The sequence below is a fragment of the Oxyura jamaicensis genome, chromosome 4 (genome assembly GCF_011077185.1).
Source record: "Oxyura jamaicensis isolate SHBP4307 breed ruddy duck chromosome 4, BPBGC_Ojam_1.0, whole genome shotgun sequence".
Classification (NCBI taxonomy): Eukaryota; Metazoa; Chordata; class Aves; order Anseriformes; family Anatidae; genus Oxyura; species Oxyura jamaicensis.
Genome location: NC_048896.1, coordinates 55639862 through 55660244, shown reverse-complemented (window position 1 = coordinate 55660244; position 20383 = coordinate 55639862). Strand labels below are relative to the sequence as shown.

Sequence of the window (20383 nt, the reverse complement as noted above, 5' to 3'; positions counted from 1 at the left end):
ATAGTCTTTCTTCTGTCACACCCAAGCATGAAAACTGTTTGGGCACAGTTAATTATTCAGAAACCTCCCTGTCACAGGGGTGATGTTATTTCAGAACAGGGTAGCAATAATTGGGCAGTAACTGTCCACAGCTTCCACATTCAAAGATAATTTCTTGAGTGAGAGCCTTGCAATTACTTCTTTTTGAAAAGCTGCCAAGTTATTCCCCAGGAACAGAGGCAGTGAGAATCTATAGCTATAACAAATCAAGGACCTCCATGCTCGATTTCACTACGGCTGCTGTGTGTCAAAATCCAAGCCTTCCAAGCATCTCAAAGACACAACAACCACTGCCTTCTACAGGAAATAAATCACGGTTGTCCCACATGGCAGTTTTCCGTAAGGAAGCAGACAATCCTCTCTGAAGTCATCTCAGAAATAGTTTTATTCCATCCTCAAATTTACAAATCTGCATTTTAAGACAAAATGATCCATACAACTGCTCATGGTACAGATGCTGTTGCAATCAAATTAATTAGCTTTTATCTCTTCGTGTATATATGGGGATAAAAAGTGCTACTGACTGCTTCTGACACTCCCAGTCAAATGTCTGAAGAGCAGCAGGGAACATAAAGCTGAGATCCAGTGATACCTCCGGGTCCTGCTCCCAGATTTTGGTGAACAGGTACAGGCAGAAACTTGCAGAACACATTTGTGCAAGAACACAAGAGACGTTCTAAGAGATCCACAAAAAATACTGTGCTACATTTGCCTTACTTCTGTCTGCTCTATAGAAATACCATTTTTCTTTGCATTGCCTAAAAACCATTTAATAAAATGTGCCTGTGCTGCTGTTACACAAACAAATGCAAAGCAATGCAGACAAACAGGTGAGATGCACAAAGACTTCAGCTTCCACCTGAGATGACTGTGCATATCAAACTAGATCAATGTTATACACACATCCTTAACAAACCACCTTTCCGCACAGCAATATACACACAATTGGTGCAAATGTAAAGCTCTTTGGTGTGTATGACAGCATGCTTGCTCATCTGCTTTTAGACAAAACACATTCCTCTAATTTCTCCCCAGAGAAAGACCTCTGAATTGCACTTGGAGATGGCTCAGGTATTAAAACTTTACTGTCAAAACTGACAGGACAGTCTTTGCTAATTGGTGTGTTTGGGTTTGCTCTATACTAGGTTCCTGTGATAGCTCTAAGAGCCACTAGACCAGTCATGTTTAAAATGCTGTGCCTTACTGAAACATGCTCAAATCTGCAGGGAAAGCTGGCAAAGAAAAACAAAACTAGGGAACAGAATAGAGTCTCATATCCTTTAAAATTCAAATAAAATTGAAAGCCATAGTGTGCCCTACTCTGAATTACAAAAAAAATCTTGAAGTACTTTGGATAATCATGACTTGCAGCTTTTTCATTTCACATTAGTGAGAATGCATATATGACAAAGAATTTAAGGATAATAATATTGCCAGAATAAACATAAACAGCTGCACAATACTATAAAAATCGTCAGCTATTCTTGCTGTAAAAATATTTTGACTGTGATGACAAGAACTCCAAAAGGAGGAAAAAAAGTCCTTCAAACTCTCAACATCCCAGGATGTGGGGAGGGGAAGAACAGGGGGCAACCACCCAAAAGACTGAATATATTCGCAGGTTGCAATATCAGCTATCCTTTCTATCTGGAAAAACAATAAAATGATAGAACCGTAGAATATCTCAAGTTGGAAGGGACCCACAAGGATCATCAAGTCCAATTCCACCCAAAAATCAGACCCTGTGTCTGAGAGCACTGTCCAAACACTTCTCAAACTCCAACAGGCTAGTTGCTGTGACCACTGCCCTGGGGAGCCCACTCCAGTACCTGACCACCCTCTTGCTGAAAATCCCAAAGGTGATAAATCAGTTTTATTTACTGCTTCTCATCCATACAAACAGAATGAGATATGACTGTTTACTTACATGTGTGGTGGTTTTTGTTTGTCCTTTTTTTTTTTTTTTTTTTTGGTACTTTCTATTCTATATGTCCTAGAAGATCTCCAGAAGAAATTCTTCCTTAGTCATTTGATTTTGATGCAGAGCCACAACTCCTGCATGTCAGAGTTCTGGGGCCACCTGCTCTCCTTGAATTTGACCCAAGCATCGCATCATGTTGATGGGCCTAACAGAGCACTCCCAGCAGAAGAGCTGCACCACCACATAACAACAGCTTTCTGTAACACCGGAGTCTGTGCCTCACAGTACACTTATCTGCCTTTTTTTCACTGTAAGGTACAAAACCAATACAACTACATATTAAGAGGAAGGCCGAAGGACTGGAGAACAGGTTACTGGTGCTGTCACAGCATGCTGTAATTGTTTTAAAGCAATATCATAAAACATAAGACAGCTGCCTTTCTGCTCTGAAGCCTGGCTATGGGGAAAAAAAAGATAGTTTCAGAGATACCAACAAAAAAAATGCATAGGAGGGCCATGTAAACCATCAGCTTCTGAAGACTACGTCCATCCCCTGCTGTAGTGCCCTAGGCTACGACAGCACCCCACATAGTTCATCAGGGCTCAAATAGCTTCACTTCTTCAGTAAGCACAGTGCCCACGATTTCACACCACAAGTCGGTTTACTCCTCAGTGAAAGGAAATCTCTCTCAAAGCCCCATAACCCTATAAAGCAGCTGATACTTTGTTCAATGCGGTAACTGCTTTGTACACTGAAACCTAAGCGCAATTGCTGAAGTTCAATCAGATTTATACTGTTAGGGTTTTTAGTCAAACACCCACCCCCAAGAATTTGGGTCAGCTAGACACTAGAAGAGAACTGAACACACTAAGCTTTGACCATGCTATGGACCAGATTTCTCCTTCCTTTTCCTGTCTCTCTAGTCATCACTACACAAACGGTGCAGTTTCTTAAAACAGAGCAGAACACAATTGAAAGTGCGGGGCTTTTTTCCTCCCTTTGTGATCACACAGTCCCTGTTGAACAGGGCAAAACAAAGAGGAGATGAGCAGAATTCTCATTTCTGGCATGAAGAAAACCAAGCATGGAGAATTACAGCCACGTGGGAATTTGTTTCTGTATTATCATAGAATCACAGAATGGTTTGGGTTGGAAGGGATCTTCAAGTCCACCCATTTCCAACCCCCTGCCATGGGCAGGGGCACCTCCCACCAGACCAGGTTGCGCAGGGCCCCATCTAGCCTGGCCTCGAGCATCTCCAGGGATGGGGCACCCACAGCTTCTCTGGGCAACCTGGTCCAGTGCCAAGTAATACACTGTCTAATAATTATGTAAAGAGGCTTTGATTACAATAAAATTCAATGATACACATTTCTAAAGGCACTGGAATTCCTACATGATTACTCAAGCCTTTCATGTTTATTCATCAAGTATTTAAAGTACAGCAGAATACAAAATATTTAACTAGTTTACTGGGAACAATCTAAGTTCTTCTAACTAAACGGCTCAAGAAAAGTCTCAAGTTATATCCAGTGCCTACGATTCTTTCTTTATTTTTAAACAGAGTTATTTGCTCAGCTTTACAAGTACAAAGTTTCAAATGCAAACGTTTACTGTTTCTACCATATCCATTAACAGTAAAGAACACTTTTGTTAAACACATGGTGGAGGGAGAAAATCTGTGCTAATGGATTAATTTTTTCTGTTCTCAATTTCCAAGAGCACTCACAACAAAACTTTAATAGAAAAGTCTATTTTCTGTTTTCAACTGCCTACGTTTGTAACACAAAAATGCAAGCAGACTTAGCGCTGTTTCAAATACATTTCTTTTCATTCCATCAATTCTTGTTGTATTTAAAGACACTAGATATCATGCACAAATATTTTTGCACTGAAGGATCACATTTCAAATATACTGTACCTTCTATTTTATCTCAATATTACTAAGTGCCTTTCTATGAACTGAGATGCCTGACAATTTGAAACGAATATAATTTTCAAGATGCTAAAAATTCAAGATAAAAAATACAAACTTCAAGGAAGTCTTTTCATTATTTTCATTAGTCCTAAACAAGGTTTTGAGAAAAAAAATGAAGTGTCTTAGTGAAGATTATGAGGCAAAAGCCACACTATAAACATCGATTTTTCTTTCTTTTTCAACATTTACTGCAATTTCTACAAGTAATTCATTTCTACTAATATACAATTACAACAGCAAGAAAAAAGAGGGCATGTATTATTTTTATTTATTTATTTATTTATTTTTACCGTGGTATAAAAAAATTACATGTCACAAAGTATTCTAAAGCCTTATTTGGAGAAAAAAATGCCACAAATAAAAAACATGAAAAATGAAACACGAGGAGCTCCCAGTTGATTTTTCAAGGAGTTCAACACATCCACTCAAAGTTACAAGTGCTTCCATGTCAACAAGAGAGGCATCTATTTGAGGGATTATTCTCCAGGTAGATTAACTACCAAAAATTAATCCAACAGGCAAAACTGAGACTTCCATACTGGAAAAAAAAATAATAAATAATAATCTTAAGTCTCTTTCTACTTAGTTTTTCATTTGCAGCAAGTGCCTCTCATTTATAACTACCCAGCAGCTGTAGATGAATATGGTACCTGTTGCATCTACAATTTCTCGAATGTCTACTTGCCTTTTATGCATTTTAGACTTTGTGCTGGTGTGATGGGATTAACTGATCGTTCAGTTAATGAACAGGTAAGTCCACAACCTGAACACACAACCCTTACCCTTAGAGTCATTCAAACTTGCCTGTGTTGCCACATTTAGTAGAAGGAAATCCTACACGCTTACAAAGTCTGGATGGCCCAGGAACCTGCTGCATGCCCCTATGGCTGCGTATCCAACCTGACAGCAACACTGGCCACCTCTCCTTGGGATGCAGGGAATGCCCTGGGCAAAGGCTCTAGCAGGAGAAGCAAATCAACCTTTTGCAGGGACAGAAGCACGTTCCTCAATCCAAGCTCATGTTTTCATAGCCAGATTGCTTCATACTGACTAAAGAAGCACCTTGCCTCCTCTGTGCCCAGCTTTCTATGCTAGGTCCCCCTAGGTCAATAGAAATGGTAAGACAGTCCAACAGCCACCTTGGACGTTTGACTATTCTGATGTCCTCTGTGCTGGATTAGCGATGGAGGGAGAAAGATATCTATGGATATGCATATACAAAGTACTTGTAGAGGTGTGATGTACTTGGAAGTGTTTAGGACAGCATTAACAGGTTAGAACAATCATGCCCATGTTACCAAAATCCTTACCTAGTTAAAATGAATTGTACAGAAAAAGATTATCGTTTGTTCCCCTACATTTAAAATGAGCAATTTCCAAGGCATCCTTCATATTCTCAGGGAACACAATTGGTCTCCTCACTCACAGTTTCACAACAGTTTTCCAAAGAGTCAGCTCTTAGCACAAACCTTTGCCTGATGTGAAACAACAGCAGCATTTGATTAACATCTTAGGTAAAAAACAGAGGAAAATTACCCAATAGTAGATCTCAACTTTCCCTGAAGACACAGCAATAAGGAATAGTTTGCCTCAATTGGAAAAAAAATATAAAGAGTAAGGGAAAAAAGTAGGAAAACAAGTGGGATGCTTTTGAAGAGTTGGACTTTGCAAAACCAAGTCCCTCCCATTGAGTTTTCAAGGTCTAGGCAAAAAGAGCAGTTAAAGCTACAACTGGACTAAGTTCAACATAACTGTAGTTGTTCTCGTCTTGACACTTATCCCCAATTCTCTTAGAGATTCACTAAAATGTAAGGAACTTTCTTTCCTTACACCCTCAGCCACTTCAAAGAAATATTTTATTTCCATCTCAAGCCAAATAGAAGTCAGTAGCTTGAATTTCCCGTTATGCTTCCAGACTTCTAAGCAGTACCAAGAAAGACAACAATGCTTAGGTGCATTCCACCTGCACACAACCAGAAGAATAAAAACAAATTTCTTCCTCCTATATCTCCAATATGGGCATTTGGTAACAGGAGATTATTTAAAACAGAAAGAAAACTGAATCTATCAAGTACACACTCATGAAAAAAACACAAGATTTTTAAAAGAAGCATGAATAAAGCATTATTACAAGTATTTCTGTGGGTAGGACAGTGGTACAGTGCAATATTGCTCTATTAAAAATAATTAAATAAGTTCATAACTTAAGGCAATATTTCCCCATAAATCCTGCAGAGATGACAGCGAACAGAACTGAGAAAAGGAAGAAGTGCTTTTTCTTTAAACAAAGAGCAGCACTTTCAATGCTGCTTCGAGTTTAAAAGAAAAAAGAATACTCGCTTCAGAAGTTTTAGTGTTCACAAGAGCGAAGCACTAAGAGCACTCTGGTGCAGGCAGAGTGCAGGGAGATTATGTGCAAGCTTCCACATTTATCTCTGCTAATGCATTTCACATACCGCTCTGCAGCACTACTAATATTCAAGCCGTGAGCCTCTTCAGCAGAAATGGCAAGTCACACCAAGCTGTGTGGTGGGTCTGTCATATAGATCGATGCCCACGAGGGAACATGATAGACTGTCACTTCAGATTTGGCTTCAAATCCAACTTAAAATGCTTTTCTCATGACAGACACTCTTCATTTCCGACTCAACCTAGGGTGATTCAATTTTAAGAGGGATACTTGCAGTATCAAGAAACACACAAAGGAACAGCATTTGTGAATTTTCCATTCACTGTCAGCAAGTTTAGTAGAAGGTACAAAACTGAACAGTCAGAACTTGTCACTTCATAATGCTTGTTCCCACATATAAAATTGCATTTCTACCTCTATTACTCTTTAAATAACCAAATTATAATTTCTGTAATTAAGAGGATAAATTGGGAAGTAAAAAATGCAAGACCAGACTATATAATGTGTAATCTTTCAATTGCCTTTTATGTATCAAGTTTCTCCTTGCTCTCAGTAGGCAGTATTAGAGTGATTACTCATATTTGGAACACCACACGTGAATTCCAGTAGCTACATCTATACAAAGTAGATTGTCTTTACCTGCTGATATTTAAGATTAAAAAAAAAGTCATCAACTAAGTCTCTAACCATAACTGTACAGAAATTCTCTGCTTTTGAAGCAGACTCTCAAGCTTCTGGATTCATTTCTTCCTCCTTCTGGAAGGGAAATCTGCAAAGGAGCGCTGCAGAGACCAGATACAGAAAGTGATCACAGAGACCTCTGTCCCTTGCTTCCAACACTTCTCCACATGTGCATCAAGAGGAGGCAGCCCAACCCACTGTGCATCACACCAGAACGTGACAACAACATTTACCTGAGCATCTCATTGCATTTAAATGAACACAGCTCTAGATTGTTTTAAGATAATAAAAAACAACAACATTTTCAAACCCACTTTATGGACAGAAAAGTGTGTGTAGGAAGAATTTAATAATTTAATGCCTCTAACTGCATTCAATCAACACAAATCAGATGCAATCAACAAAAAACAGAAGAACCAACTGCAAAAAACAAGCTAACAAAAACCTTACTATCACTCAATGCTACAGCACTTGCCTAAAAATAGTCACACTGTTCCACACAATTAAGTCCAGAACACTTGCTACAGGACACAAAAGTATGTATTTTAAATACAGAACAGAAAGACTGCTGCCTCCCTAACCAGCCACTTCACACTCCTCCCCTTAATGTAACATGAATTCACCCATTTCACATCTTCTGCAGATCCATCATGCAGCAGTGTTACCCGACTTGCACTATGCAGTATTTTCAAAGAGTTAATCCTGCTTCAGCATTAAAACTTGCTAGATCAAACTGAGCAAACCTGCATGCTTATCAAAAAGCTAGGAATAGCATGCCTGTGCAAAGGCAGTACAGTGGTGATATTTCAACAGCACACAAGCTTCTAATCCAAATTTCCTTGGACAATGATTTAAAGAACAGGTGCAGCCCAAGCATTAAGACAAAACCCTACTATCAAAAAATCTCAAAGGCAGTGCAACTCAAGCCAGTGAAACAGACTTGCTTATGGCAACACAGGAAGAAAATCTTTCTGATGTTGAAACAGATGTCACTGTACATTTTTCAGAACATGGCATTATCCACTGCTTTGTATGCATGGCCTCACTGGATTTACATAGCATCGTCTTTCTTAGAAGCTTCTATTTACATGAAAATTTACAGTAACCAATCCCCCAATGTTGTTTTCTCCATAACAAAAGTTGTCTCATTCTATTAAAAAGTCTCAATTACAGACAACCTGATACAGCCAAGATATAATTACGATCAACATCAAACAGACATGCAAAGAAAGGAAATAGTGCAACTAGTACATCCAGTGTGTAAAGCACAGAGATTGTGATACCAGCTGCACTACTTAAACATAGTTAAGTTGCTCTTCTGATATAAATGCAAGTTAAATGACAGACAAGACTGAAGCTAACTACCTGTTTTCTGCTATAAGCATTGCAAGGTTATTTATTTTTATCTTTTTTTTTTTTTTTTTTTTTTAAGGGCAGCATAAATACCATATCAGCAATGCAAAAAAAACCTGGTTGTCGGTCACAAGGGAGCATACCCTTTCACTTTACATTATGACCTGTGTGTACAAGCTGAGCAGTATCCAATTATTTCTGTGTTACAGCAAAGATCCAGTTTGATTGAAAATAAGGCCTAATCCTTTTCTGTATAGACAAAAGCAGGTTTAGGCAAAACACAAGAAAATTCTTTATCCTGTGAGGTACCTACTGTCCTTTCCCCACTTTCTCTACAATCCTGCTTGTGGCAGTAACATCCTGCTCAAAGTTTAACTAACACACAGAATTCACTTCCTTTAGCTTCATTTAAATTACATAAGAAATAAGAAATGAATAAGTGTATTTCTGAACTGCAGTGTGGTGAGTGATATCAGCTACTTTGAAATGGTTAACTGAAGTACTAATAGTATACTAACTCTGATATTGTCAGAGTTCTTTTTACTGTGGCTTTTTTTCCAATTTCTGCAAAATATTCAACAGTCAAGTCCAAGGTTTATTCTGCCATAAATGATCACTTAGGTGAGCTGGAGACAAACATGACCAGCCTTGAAGCACAGCTGAGCATAGCACAGAACACCCAGCAACCTTGGATTTTCTTTGCCCCATAGGGATTGCCTGTGTTGGAGTTTGCAGGGATGGCAGGGCTACATGTTGTGGTCAGAAGCTGTGGCAGCAGTTGGCGTGAACCAAAGAAGCCAACTTTATTGTAGCCTGGATAATCGTAACTGTAAAGTCACAATGCTTGGAACAAGCTCTCTGCAAAATGGATTCATCTGATTTCTTCGGTCATAAAACAAGCACTGAGCTCTGTACCACTGCAGCCACGCTAGTGGTAGTATCAAGCTAGCTCACTTAAAGCTGACTTTTATGAATGTACATACATCTCCAGACTCCAAAAAGCCACCTGAACTAATAGAAAAGTGTGACAGCTTTCAGTTATAGGAAAGAAAGTCAAGCCATTAGTTTTATCCTTGCTCATATTCCAGAGGTCCAAATATCACCACAAATCAAGTCTCAACCTGGGTGGCCTAGCGTCATTCACAAATGCTGCAATATACCCTGATTTTGATCTCACAGCTCATTTAATCTTTTCTTACCTATAGTAAGTTTTAAGAAAGCTGACTATTAAAAAAGGCTAAATGCATATAAAACAGATGGCATTAACATTTTCCAATTTAAAAAGGAAAATATTAAGTCTCCAGAGTCTTATGAGCGATGTTAATGTGATTCCCTGGGACAGACTCTAGTCCTGTACTCAATTATAAGGAGCAGTTGAAAAGTTTCTTTAAAGTTCCTAAAAGCTATCAAATTATATTCATGCTCTAGACTAGATCTTTCATATGTAATTTGTCCTGTAGAATAGGCAGTATATGCCTAGAAGAAAAGTACGGGGATAGGTCTACAAATCAAATCCACTTTTTGCCCTTAGAGATCGGATATTATTATCCATCATACTGTCAGTCACAGTAGCTTAAGAACGGAAGGGATGGGACAAAGTCATACTCCTTTCACTTAATTCCTGTATCTGTCCATAGGTGACAATTCTATTGAAGAAACAGCAGATACCATTTTTAGCCCATATAGTCTAAACCACAATCAAAAATTAAATCGCTCTCATTCTGCGAAGTGTACACTCCCCTGCCCAGTTACTTTTAAACAGAAAAAAAATACCTTAGTCTTTAAATTCAAAGAAATCCACATTCTACAGGTAAAATACTCCACAGACTCCCATTAAAGAGAAGAGCAAGGAGACAGAGCTAACCTGTTTGCTCGTGAATCTAAAATTTGAACATATCAACCATTTTCTATCTTAAAATAAAAAAGAGGTCCTCTAAACATAACTTCACTCACATAAGCAGTTCAAAGACAGTCAGAAGTTAAGTTACGCCTTTAATTTCCTTCTTATGGATAATGAATGCATACACAGGCATGACATGAGCTCATATAGTCTTTAATCAAATTGGGGGCCAATTACAGATACATAAAGAGTAATTAAGCTAATTAAGGTTTCAAGGGCTGCTTCCAACACCTATCAGCTGGAGTCCAGCTGTCAGACAAAAACCACAGTTCTCTCATAGGTCCTATCGTATCTTCAAGCTCTGTAAGTCTGTCCTAGATCACCTGGAGCACATAAAATGGCACAAGGTCAATGTCTGACACTTAAATCACTCAAATAGTCCCACTGACCTCCACGTATCATCTGAAATAACTGTTTCGCAGTGTAAGAAGCTGACATTGTAAACAAAAATGTATTATATTGGAATCCAAATGGTTCACCCTTGGTAGTGAACACAGATAATTTTGGACCCTTAAGAATCAGTAATAGCAGGAGTCATAGTATAGTTGCAGGTATCACCACCCAAGAGGTTAAAAGAAAAAATGACCGTACCCCTCAAACATCATGCTACAGACTCTACTATTAACCTGGTTTTGTCATAAAAGTAAAATATGACCAAGAAACATATTTCTGAAAACTTGGTGTTATCTCAATCCATTCCATTTGTTCTCTGCCATCAAAAAGCACACAGCAGTAATCTTTCATTTGCCAGAAACATGTTCTGATTCATGTTAACAAATTAAACAATTGCAAAGGGTCCATTTTAAGTGCATGGTCCTCTTTCGCTATTCTCTAACATGGTAACAAAAACTACATTTTAGGTACAAGAGAAGAGCAAAATCAATTCTATATATGCTCATTTCTCCAGTATGCAAACCTGCTAAAGAAGGCCAAAGAACACCACAGTAAGAAACTTAAATCCTCAATAGGATTTTGCAAAAAAAGAAAAAAAAAAAAAAAAAAAAGTAAAATACTCACCGTGTCTTGAGATTTATCTTTGACATCATAGACCGTTAGTTTTATTTTCGTCTCCTCATAGATGGGGTACTCCGGTGGGAATGTCACACCAGTCAAAAACAGGGGATCTCTTGTTCCCTGTGTAACACAAATAAATATTCAGTTAGGTAACAGCTGTGCAATATGTAGCATGCCATTAGGGATGCACGTACAGAAACAGTGAGCTCCTTAAAAGTAGTTAGTTGCTCATCTCTCTCTGCTGTACAAATCCCAGCATTACCCAAATCAAATAACACACTGGATAACTTTAAAATTTTTTCACAGTGGAAAAGAATTTAAGTGCTTCTGAAACAGAGTTCAGCAGCATGCCATCAAACGGGTCAGTCTGCAGGTATCAATATCTGAAATAACGATCTTTAATAAGCAGTGTCCTGGGATACTTTCAGAAAGTATTTCAAGATATACATTAATTTAAACTCATAAATAGCATTTCTTAATTGTTTTTACTGTTTTTACTGATTTTTTGGGAGGGGTTACAATTCCTTTCTTTGGATAGTAATAGACTAAGACAATGTTCCTATGTTTTGTAACATTAGGATCACATCTGAAGGCTGTACTATATCATAACTATATCTTAATTTCATATATCATAACTATATCTTAATTTAATTACTATATCATAATTTCAAATATTCAGTTAAATGGATCATGTGAAATCTTTGCCTGTAACTTCTTAATGTTCAATTATAACCAAAAAAGCCCTCCCAAAGGTTCCTAGACTAGTATCCTTAAATTCTCTATTAAATGAAATAAAGCTTTTAGCATGATGAACATAACTTGACTTGCCAAAAATAGCTTTCCCGTGCCCCTGCCTCCTCCTCCCCCAAACCCTGACTATGAAAGAAGCCAAGAGCCTTGACAGAAATTGATGGGTTTACTCGTGCCCTCAAACGCGTCCTGTATCAGGAGATCGTGTTAGGAAATGCATGCACTTCTATTAAACAACAACAACAACAACAAAAAGCACTACCCTTTCTTCCACACAGCATCATTCCAGAGGGTCTGCAATGAAACATCCTGAGCAGATACAAGGTATTTGAATTAGGCACTTTCAGGATGGTTGGCGGCTGCTTTAACCATTTAATTAGTAGTTAGGTGGAATGAAGATCACAAAGAGCTCATAAAATATTCTCACTGTGTTTAAGTTAAAACAAGCCTTTGGTAAAATAGGTTCAGGTGTGTATTTACAATAAGACTTCTCTGTTCTTAATGAATCTCTCCAGTAAATCAAGCCAGTTACACCGACATTGTCTGCTCAGACTTAACTAATTTTCCATGTAAACAGTTTTTGCTGTTTGTGACACTGATGCTTACAGGGAAAGTGAAAACTAGCAAAACAGCCTGAGACAACTTGTGCTGTAATATGCAATTCAAGTTACTAATTATTTTATATGAATTGAGACATAACATACGCACTTTTTCTAATAGTAGGCTAATATTTTTCAAGTTGCAAATATGTCAACTTTCTGAAAGAGAAAAAATAAACCAAAAAACAAAGTATAAGACTACATAACGTGCCTACATTTTTCTGTAATTTAAAAATACTTTCCATACATTTCAAACTTAATTTAGCTTTATTTTGCATAGTCTTGCTCTTCAAGGGCAACTACTCCCTGTTCAGTCTAGACCAATGTGTGAAGAAGCGGAGTATTTTCTATGTCTCTGCTTGGAAAAACAGAGCTTTCATGAAAAGGCAAGTTCATTTCTAACTGTTTGTCCTGGTCAAATGCCAAGAACTACAGAACACTCCTAGGTATGCCCTGTTAACAGCCAGAGTGTGCTTGCCTTACTTAAGACTATGCACTAACTTGCTTTATTTCTCATTCACTTTCTAAAGAAAAAAGTGAGCAATTCATTAATCAACATGTTAATTGAATAAGAAAGACTCTCACCTCCACGATTTCAGTGCTTGAATACCTCGTCAAAATGTGCTCTGCTGGATGTACCACTGAGACTTGTATAAACGTATTCAGCTTCCGATCACGGGTAGCAGCCACTAGACCCTTGCATGCTGGAGACAGTACAAAAGAAAAATAAAATATTCAAAAGAAAACTCTGGGAAAGCTCTGCCACAGGCACAGGACAAAGCAGACCACACTAGCTCCAGATCAAATCTCCAGAGACAAGCCGATTTAACAGAGGAAGTACCTTGGAAGTAACTTACAGAAATAGGAAGTCACATGCTGCAGAACTGAACTGAGATTTCATTTCCACTAAAAATACTCACAGCTTCTGCAAAGCTCCCTGCCAGAGGCTCATCAGCTCCAGTATATGAATGCGCGCGCACATACCCACACACTCACATACGTTGGGATAGTGGGTAATTTTACATAAGCATTCATTTAATTTGCCTCAAAGCCTTAGCAGCCCGAAATGATCATCTCTCTTCTGACAATTCTTACAGTATACGACCACTTGAAAGACATTCTAAACCAGTTAAATGCTATCAGTCATTAGACTGGTTTATGTAGCCTTATACCACACTACCAACTTTTTACTAGAACTAACAGAGAAAAAAAATCTACCTACCTAAAAGCAGACAGCAAAATAACCAACTCTTGTCGCTGTCTGGCATAGACACGAAAAGTGTAATTGTATTCTGGCTATATGACATCATCATTAAAACTCATTTTACTTGATAAATATAGAGCAATCCCGTTCTTGTTTAATAATTCATTCTTAACCTGGACTTATAGTCATGCAGATGGTCGAGTGCACTCAGACTAAAATACCTCAAAGCCTTCTGGAAGAAAAAAAAAAAAAGGGGGGGGGGAAGGAGTGTGAAAGCACCAAAGAAAAAAAAGGGGGGGGGGGGGAAGAAACAAAAGTACAATTAATTGCTTTGAGTAGAGGACATGTACTAACAGGGCACTGGCTCAAAAGCAAAACCCATCCACCTTACATTCAGTAACGAACACACAACAGTGAATACTGCACTAAGATATATCCAGTGTTTTCTGTATGTAACTCTGGGATCCTAGAATCCTGGGGGAAGAAAAGAAAAGCCTATGGTTTCGGAGAGGCTAATTGTCAAGAAAGAGCTACGGACATTTTCTAGTAGTCACTGCCAACCAGGGGTTTCCTCAAGTGCAGCTGACCTTTAACTTTCTAAAGGTGAGGCAGATTATCCTCACAGTAAGCAAAGCTGGTCTGATGAGAAGGCAAGGAAAGCTCTGATGCGCACAAAAGGCCAACACAGCTGGGTTTATACTTTTTTCCCCCTTTGGGCTTGCACCTGCTGATTGAGAATTAAATAAAAAAACTGTCTAAAGGTGTTTTTTTTCTTTTTTTTTCTTTTTTCCCTACTCTTCTATTATGGTTTAAAAGAGAACAAGTAAACAGTTAAATCCAACCTTCCATCTAAATCTAACCTTCATGGAATATTTTGAAGTTTCTGCTTTAATACAAATTTCCAATGAAATTTGTCGAGATTTGGTGGTAAAAGTAGGGTAACAATAAAGGTTGGTGCATGATAGAGCCTTCATGAAGTAGCACCAGACTTGAATAGCAAGTTGCCAGCAGTTCTTTTTATCTAAGGCTCAGCATATTACTGAAATTACTCTAAATATCAGCAACATCTCATAGGACCAGCAGAATTATTTCAGTGTATTTACTAAAAAGCACTTAAAGCACAAAAGGTTGGGCAGACACCTGCCACATTGAACTATAGCTTTTCTGAAGTTCATCGCAAGACCCTGAAATAACAGTCTGCCAGCAACCACACCTGGCATAAGGAATTGGTACCAAATCATCAGAACTTGCACCGACAGCCATTGACATCCCAAATCCTGGTCTTACACCACCACCCAATCCTTAAATGGCTGTTCCACTCTGTAATCCTGCTTTCAGAAGGCAGCACATTCGGACGTGCTGTTTCAGAGGAACAACAAGAGAGCTAATGTTCACTACCAGAACCTGGAACACCAACAAACATTCAGTCAAATTTTTCACAACCATCACAAAGGCAGGCTAGCAAGCTCACATTTCAGTGGACCTCCAAAGATGACAGGAATATTTAAGAAGATAAACACAGAAAAAGACAAACTTTGTGGGGAAAAAAAAAAATAAAATACAGAGGCTCTAGCAAGATCCCTACAGCTGAAGTCTTGTAAAAAGTACTAGTGCATGGTGAACAAAGGTAAATCGCTCAATAAATTAAAGCTTGATTTCCCTGTGGGATATCTCAAAAACATTAACCAGAAAGGACTAAGTTTTCTATGAGCCTATTTGTACAGGCTTTTATGTTATTGAAAAACTTTAAAAGATAGGAAGAAGACTGTACTAAGTGGTTGCCATCTTGGTGATATCTGAGCACAGGAGACCATTCATTTCTATGACTGTAAGGAAACCCAATCAGAAAATCATTTCCTTGTAAACAGGAACATGATCTAGCAACATGATCTGGAATTTTACTGGATGGAGTTGACATGAAAATAATTCATCTGTATACCTCCAGTTGGGAGAATCAGCACAAAGTATCACGAGTCTCTGGGAGCCCCCAGTGCAGAAAGATAAATGAAATAAAATGAAACACTCATCTACTGTGCTGACAGTTATTTGTGCCTACTGCGACATGGGGCTACTGCTGCTCACAGCCACCCTTCAGTCAGAGAAGATACTCAATAAGGTTGTCACTGGCAGAGAACAGAAGATCTGGAGTGACACAGAATGTGTTAGTTTGGGTGCTACAGCACATCACTTCCCTTAAAAATGCCCCGAATGACATGTTTAACAAAACGTAAGGGCTTCTTTTTCGCTGATACCAAAGAGTAGAAGTTTGTTGTGTCTTACTCACATCCTGTGCAGTTCCATAGCACCACTTGGAATGACTGCCCCTTGAACTATTTTACAAGCAGCACCTCTGACAATCTTAACCCTTTCCAAAGAAACAGGCAACACTCTTTGGACAGGTTTAACATTACATGGCTGTGCAACAAAACACAAACTGGATGCTCTGAATTTAAATAGATCTGTTGAATGTGACTGACAAATTATTCAAAAACAAACGGATGAAAATACAAACGTGAAATGCAGAGCAAGGCTTTTTTCTTAACACAGTGAAAGCAAGTAACCTAACATTAATATACTACACACCAGAACCTACGTTCATGCAGACCATATACTTAGGTCACGCTACTTCTCAATACTTTACAATGCTTGAATTAATTCTGGAAAAAGTCATCAACAAAACTCAGGGAACTGAAGTGACAGCTTGTACTTACATGCCAAAGTTATATGAATCTACTCATTGTGACTGTTGACTCAGTGTGTAAAAGCCTGAGTCATCCATTCCCCTGGTGATCCCATCGTGGCTGAGCCTACCAGTGTACAATGAATGTTTAAGGAAGAACTGCATTAGGAATAATTTATGTTTTTGTATCAACAAAGAACAAGTTAAGATAGCAGGAAGAAACCATTCCTCTATGTAACAAACAAAGAAAAAGAAGGAAAAAGACAGCAAAGGAATCACTATGTATGGAACAGGATGAAAGGCTGAATGGAAACAGCATTCAGGAATACAATTTCAAATACATGTTTATGTATTGTGCAAAATGCTACGGTCTATGTATAAAACTGTCTTACCATTTAAAATACCTTAAATCATAAAACTTTTAATCATTGGTTTCATTCAGCACTTATTTCTAAAGAATAAAAGCAAAGTGAATATTAATTACTGTTTCATTTTCATTGTGGTAGCTGTTCTATGATTCATTATTCACAAATCCCAGTAAACAAGTGCTCCTCTACCAGTCATGCCTATACGTTGTCATGCATGCTCTGCTACCACGCATACAAGCTGCGCGTGCAGTAAACACAAGCTGGGTAAGAAGATGTTTGCTTCCTGAGTTCTGCCCCGCGCAATATTTCCCTGATATCTGTCACACAACTCCTTCATGATGCACACTGCATGCTGCTGGCTGCGTTCTTCATCCTTCTCCACCTTTGTGCACAGCACATGCAAAGACAACACAAGGGAATGACTGGTTACTGCTTGGCCAGAACCAAGCTATGCTGCAAGCAGCAGAACCGTGCTTCATCTTTTTAGTGACGGAGACATGGCAGAGGGAGAATTTTCTGAAAATGTTACTGGTATAGAACAGAGAACAGGGAGAAAGTCTAAAGGAGAAAGGGGGCACTAAAGGAGAAATAGTCTGGAAATTATTCAGCTACCTTCCCTGAAACTACAGTGATTCTGACCAGGTGTTCAACACAGCTCCAAGCAGCGAGTCCACTAGAGCCAGAAGAAATTAATCTGGCAGAGAAATGCGTAGATGCAGCATCTCCCAGAACTGAAAAAGCTCCAGCAGCTGGAACAAGCTATGTGGGCAGAGAGCAAGACAGACATCCTCTGCTCAGAGTTGTTTGGGAGAGAAGCCAAGGACTAGACCAAAAATTGGGAAATAGCATTGACTTTGCAATGTTTGTACGTGTTGGACAGTGGGGGAAATAACACATCGGTGAATGTCTTACCAACCTAGGGATTCACAGAGTCCGTGTATTAGCCAATGCTGTAATTAGTGAGGTAACTGTTTCTCTAACCAGTGGCAGAAACAACCCAATTTCCCATGACTTCATTCTTTCCCATTTTCCAAACCCAGACAGATGCCAAGGGGCTGCCAAGGGAGAGGAATTAACCACTATCCCAATTTTCTCCACAGCAAGCTATTTTGTATGCACTTGGAAGAGAAGATCAGCAGGATCTGAAGATAAGTGGCATGGGAGAAGTCTGTGTCTCACATAGGCATATACATATGAATATCATGTTCAATTATTTTTTTTTCCATTTCATTGGCATTACAGCCACATTACTATCCCAAAGCAACTTAGTTTATAAATAGTAATGTACAGTCTGTCTTTATAGACTAATTAACTGAGGTGTAGCAATTCCTTACTGGGCAATAGGATACATTAACTAAGAGCACTGCACAATCAGACTCGTGTAACGTTTAGCACTGAAGTGTACATTTTATTTTCCTCCACCCCGGGGGTGGTATAAGAGGAGAACGCACGCAAAGCTGCTGCTCCTGCCTCCACTGAACACACACCTCTAACCAAGCTTGCCGAGAAGATACCTCCAGCCAGGCACACAAAGGCTTCAGAATAATCCCAGAATAATCCAATTTCTGAATCTACAGGAAAACTTTGGCCATATTTGATTTAGGATTGTAAAGGCAACTGCAAGAGGGAAAAGAACAGAAGAGAAATGCGTCCTCACTGCATCAAAACATGCCTGAAAGCAACCAAGGCAAGTGTTTGAGGACTGCTATTAGCTCAGAATGGTATTAATGACCACGTCATCAGCTAGTGCCCCACAACTAGTATTATTGTTTTTTTTTATCATAAATACTACTAACTGGTTATCCCGTTCATGTGCCAGCAACAATGCTCCAGTTTACTGGTGGGTAAGAACATCTCTACCTAGGGATTAGAAAGAACAGACACCCACACTACAAAGAAGTTACTCCCACAGAAATTTGCCATGTGGACTCCCAGTGAAATTCACAGCATAACACTGAGCATTAAGGAAGGAGTGTCTACAGAAATGAAGATGGCATTTAGATCATGAATCCAAGTAAAGCTCCATTGATTTTTACCTAATTATAAAAAAAAAAAAAAAAAAAAAAAAAAAAAAAAAAAGCTCCAAGATCACATTTCCTGTCTCTGGGAATGAGAGCCCTTTATGAAAACAGAACACCTACCTGTTCTCTGCAATGTACAGCTGGTTCCTAAAGTAACCTAGCTGCATCACAAGGAAATGCACATACATAATACAGTTAAGTATCCTTCAGGGATGCTTGTAATTAACAGTGGGAAGAACATTTCTACCAACAGTCCAAGGAAAAAAGATGAGAAAGTTGTATTAGACAAAACAAAGATATCTATGAAATTTCTACAAATACAGGTTTAAAAAAATCAAAACAATATTAGCAATACTCACTGTAAGTAATATCCCACTATGCTATGTAGAAAAAAACATCAATCATTACCCACCTAATTTGCAGCTTATTGAATATAATTATTCAGGAATCACTGAAATAAGATAGAAACAAGGGCTGCTGGGAGAACGCGCTGTATGCGGATGGGATAAGTCATCATGCCCAGGAGTCAGGATGCAAGCTGTACTCAAACCATTTGCATAGGAAATAAGACTGGTTGGAATTATGACTGAATATCTGAACTGTTGAATTTCAGGACAAGTTCTGCCCACTCCGGGTTTTGCAGTACTAGAGAAATGTCATTTTGTATTTTGTGTTTTACTCTAAGTCTCATGATGGAATAGAGCATCAGGTATGGAACTCGTAAATTCTATCTTACTTTCTCCAAAAAGCTAAAATAAATGCCAAGGCTTAGACACTAACTTCACGCTGCTGATACCAGCAGCAATAAGTCATTTCCTGAGCGTGGGTTTCAATTCTTCTGACGTGTTAGAGCAGGCCTTTTTCATACTGCTTCCTTACCATTCAGCCTAGGCAACTCCAGTTATTTATAGAGCATAATTATGATAGATGCAAGAAACTCAGGAAACTGGCTGACTGGATCAACGTAGAGCTCACAGGCGTTGTATTGTCACTGAAGAAGGGAGCGCGTGATTACTTGTGTTAACCACCCATTCTGTGTGACTTACGTTTGGGTCGTGCAGTTAATCCATTACTAACTCGTTAGATGATCTGCTCCAACACATTCATTGCTAGCAATCACACACCTCCAGCTGGATTTACAATTGTGTCTAACTGACTTCTGCTACTTCTGTGTTCTAGACTCATCTACACTATGGCAAGGTCACAGAAGTCATTTTCTAGCTTTGCTCAGAACAGCTGGTTTCTTAAGTCATGAAGCAGAGAATAAACTGCTCAGGATCTGTATTTTTCATCACCTTTAACTTTGGAAACTCAAGAGTACCTCTTTCATACAGTGCTATATTCAGTTATAGAAGCGTAATTGTTTCAAAAAAATATTACATTTCCTTATTAAGCACACTGTGCATATAACAGTACAGTTCTCAAATGCTGTAGTAGTCTACAGCCAGCAAAGCAGAGCTTTTG

The 20383-nt window shown here is 38.6% G+C and overlaps 1 protein-coding gene across 16 annotated transcripts in view; it reads right to left on the bottom strand.

Annotated features, from left to right (window-relative positions):
• Window positions 1–20383, bottom strand: part of INPP4B (inositol polyphosphate-4-phosphatase type II B) — a 302822-nt gene that overhangs the window by 148739 nt on the left and 133700 nt on the right. For all 16 annotated transcript variants that reach the window (XM_035324470.1, XM_035324469.1, XM_035324467.1 and 13 more), the window contains 2 exons: window positions 13232–13350; window positions 11301–11417 (listed from right to left, as the gene is read on the bottom strand). In XM_035324470.1, coding sequence (XP_035180361.1) covers window positions 11301–11417; window positions 13232–13350 — 236 coding nt within the window. The remainder of the gene's footprint in view (window positions 1–11300; window positions 11418–13231; window positions 13351–20383) is intronic.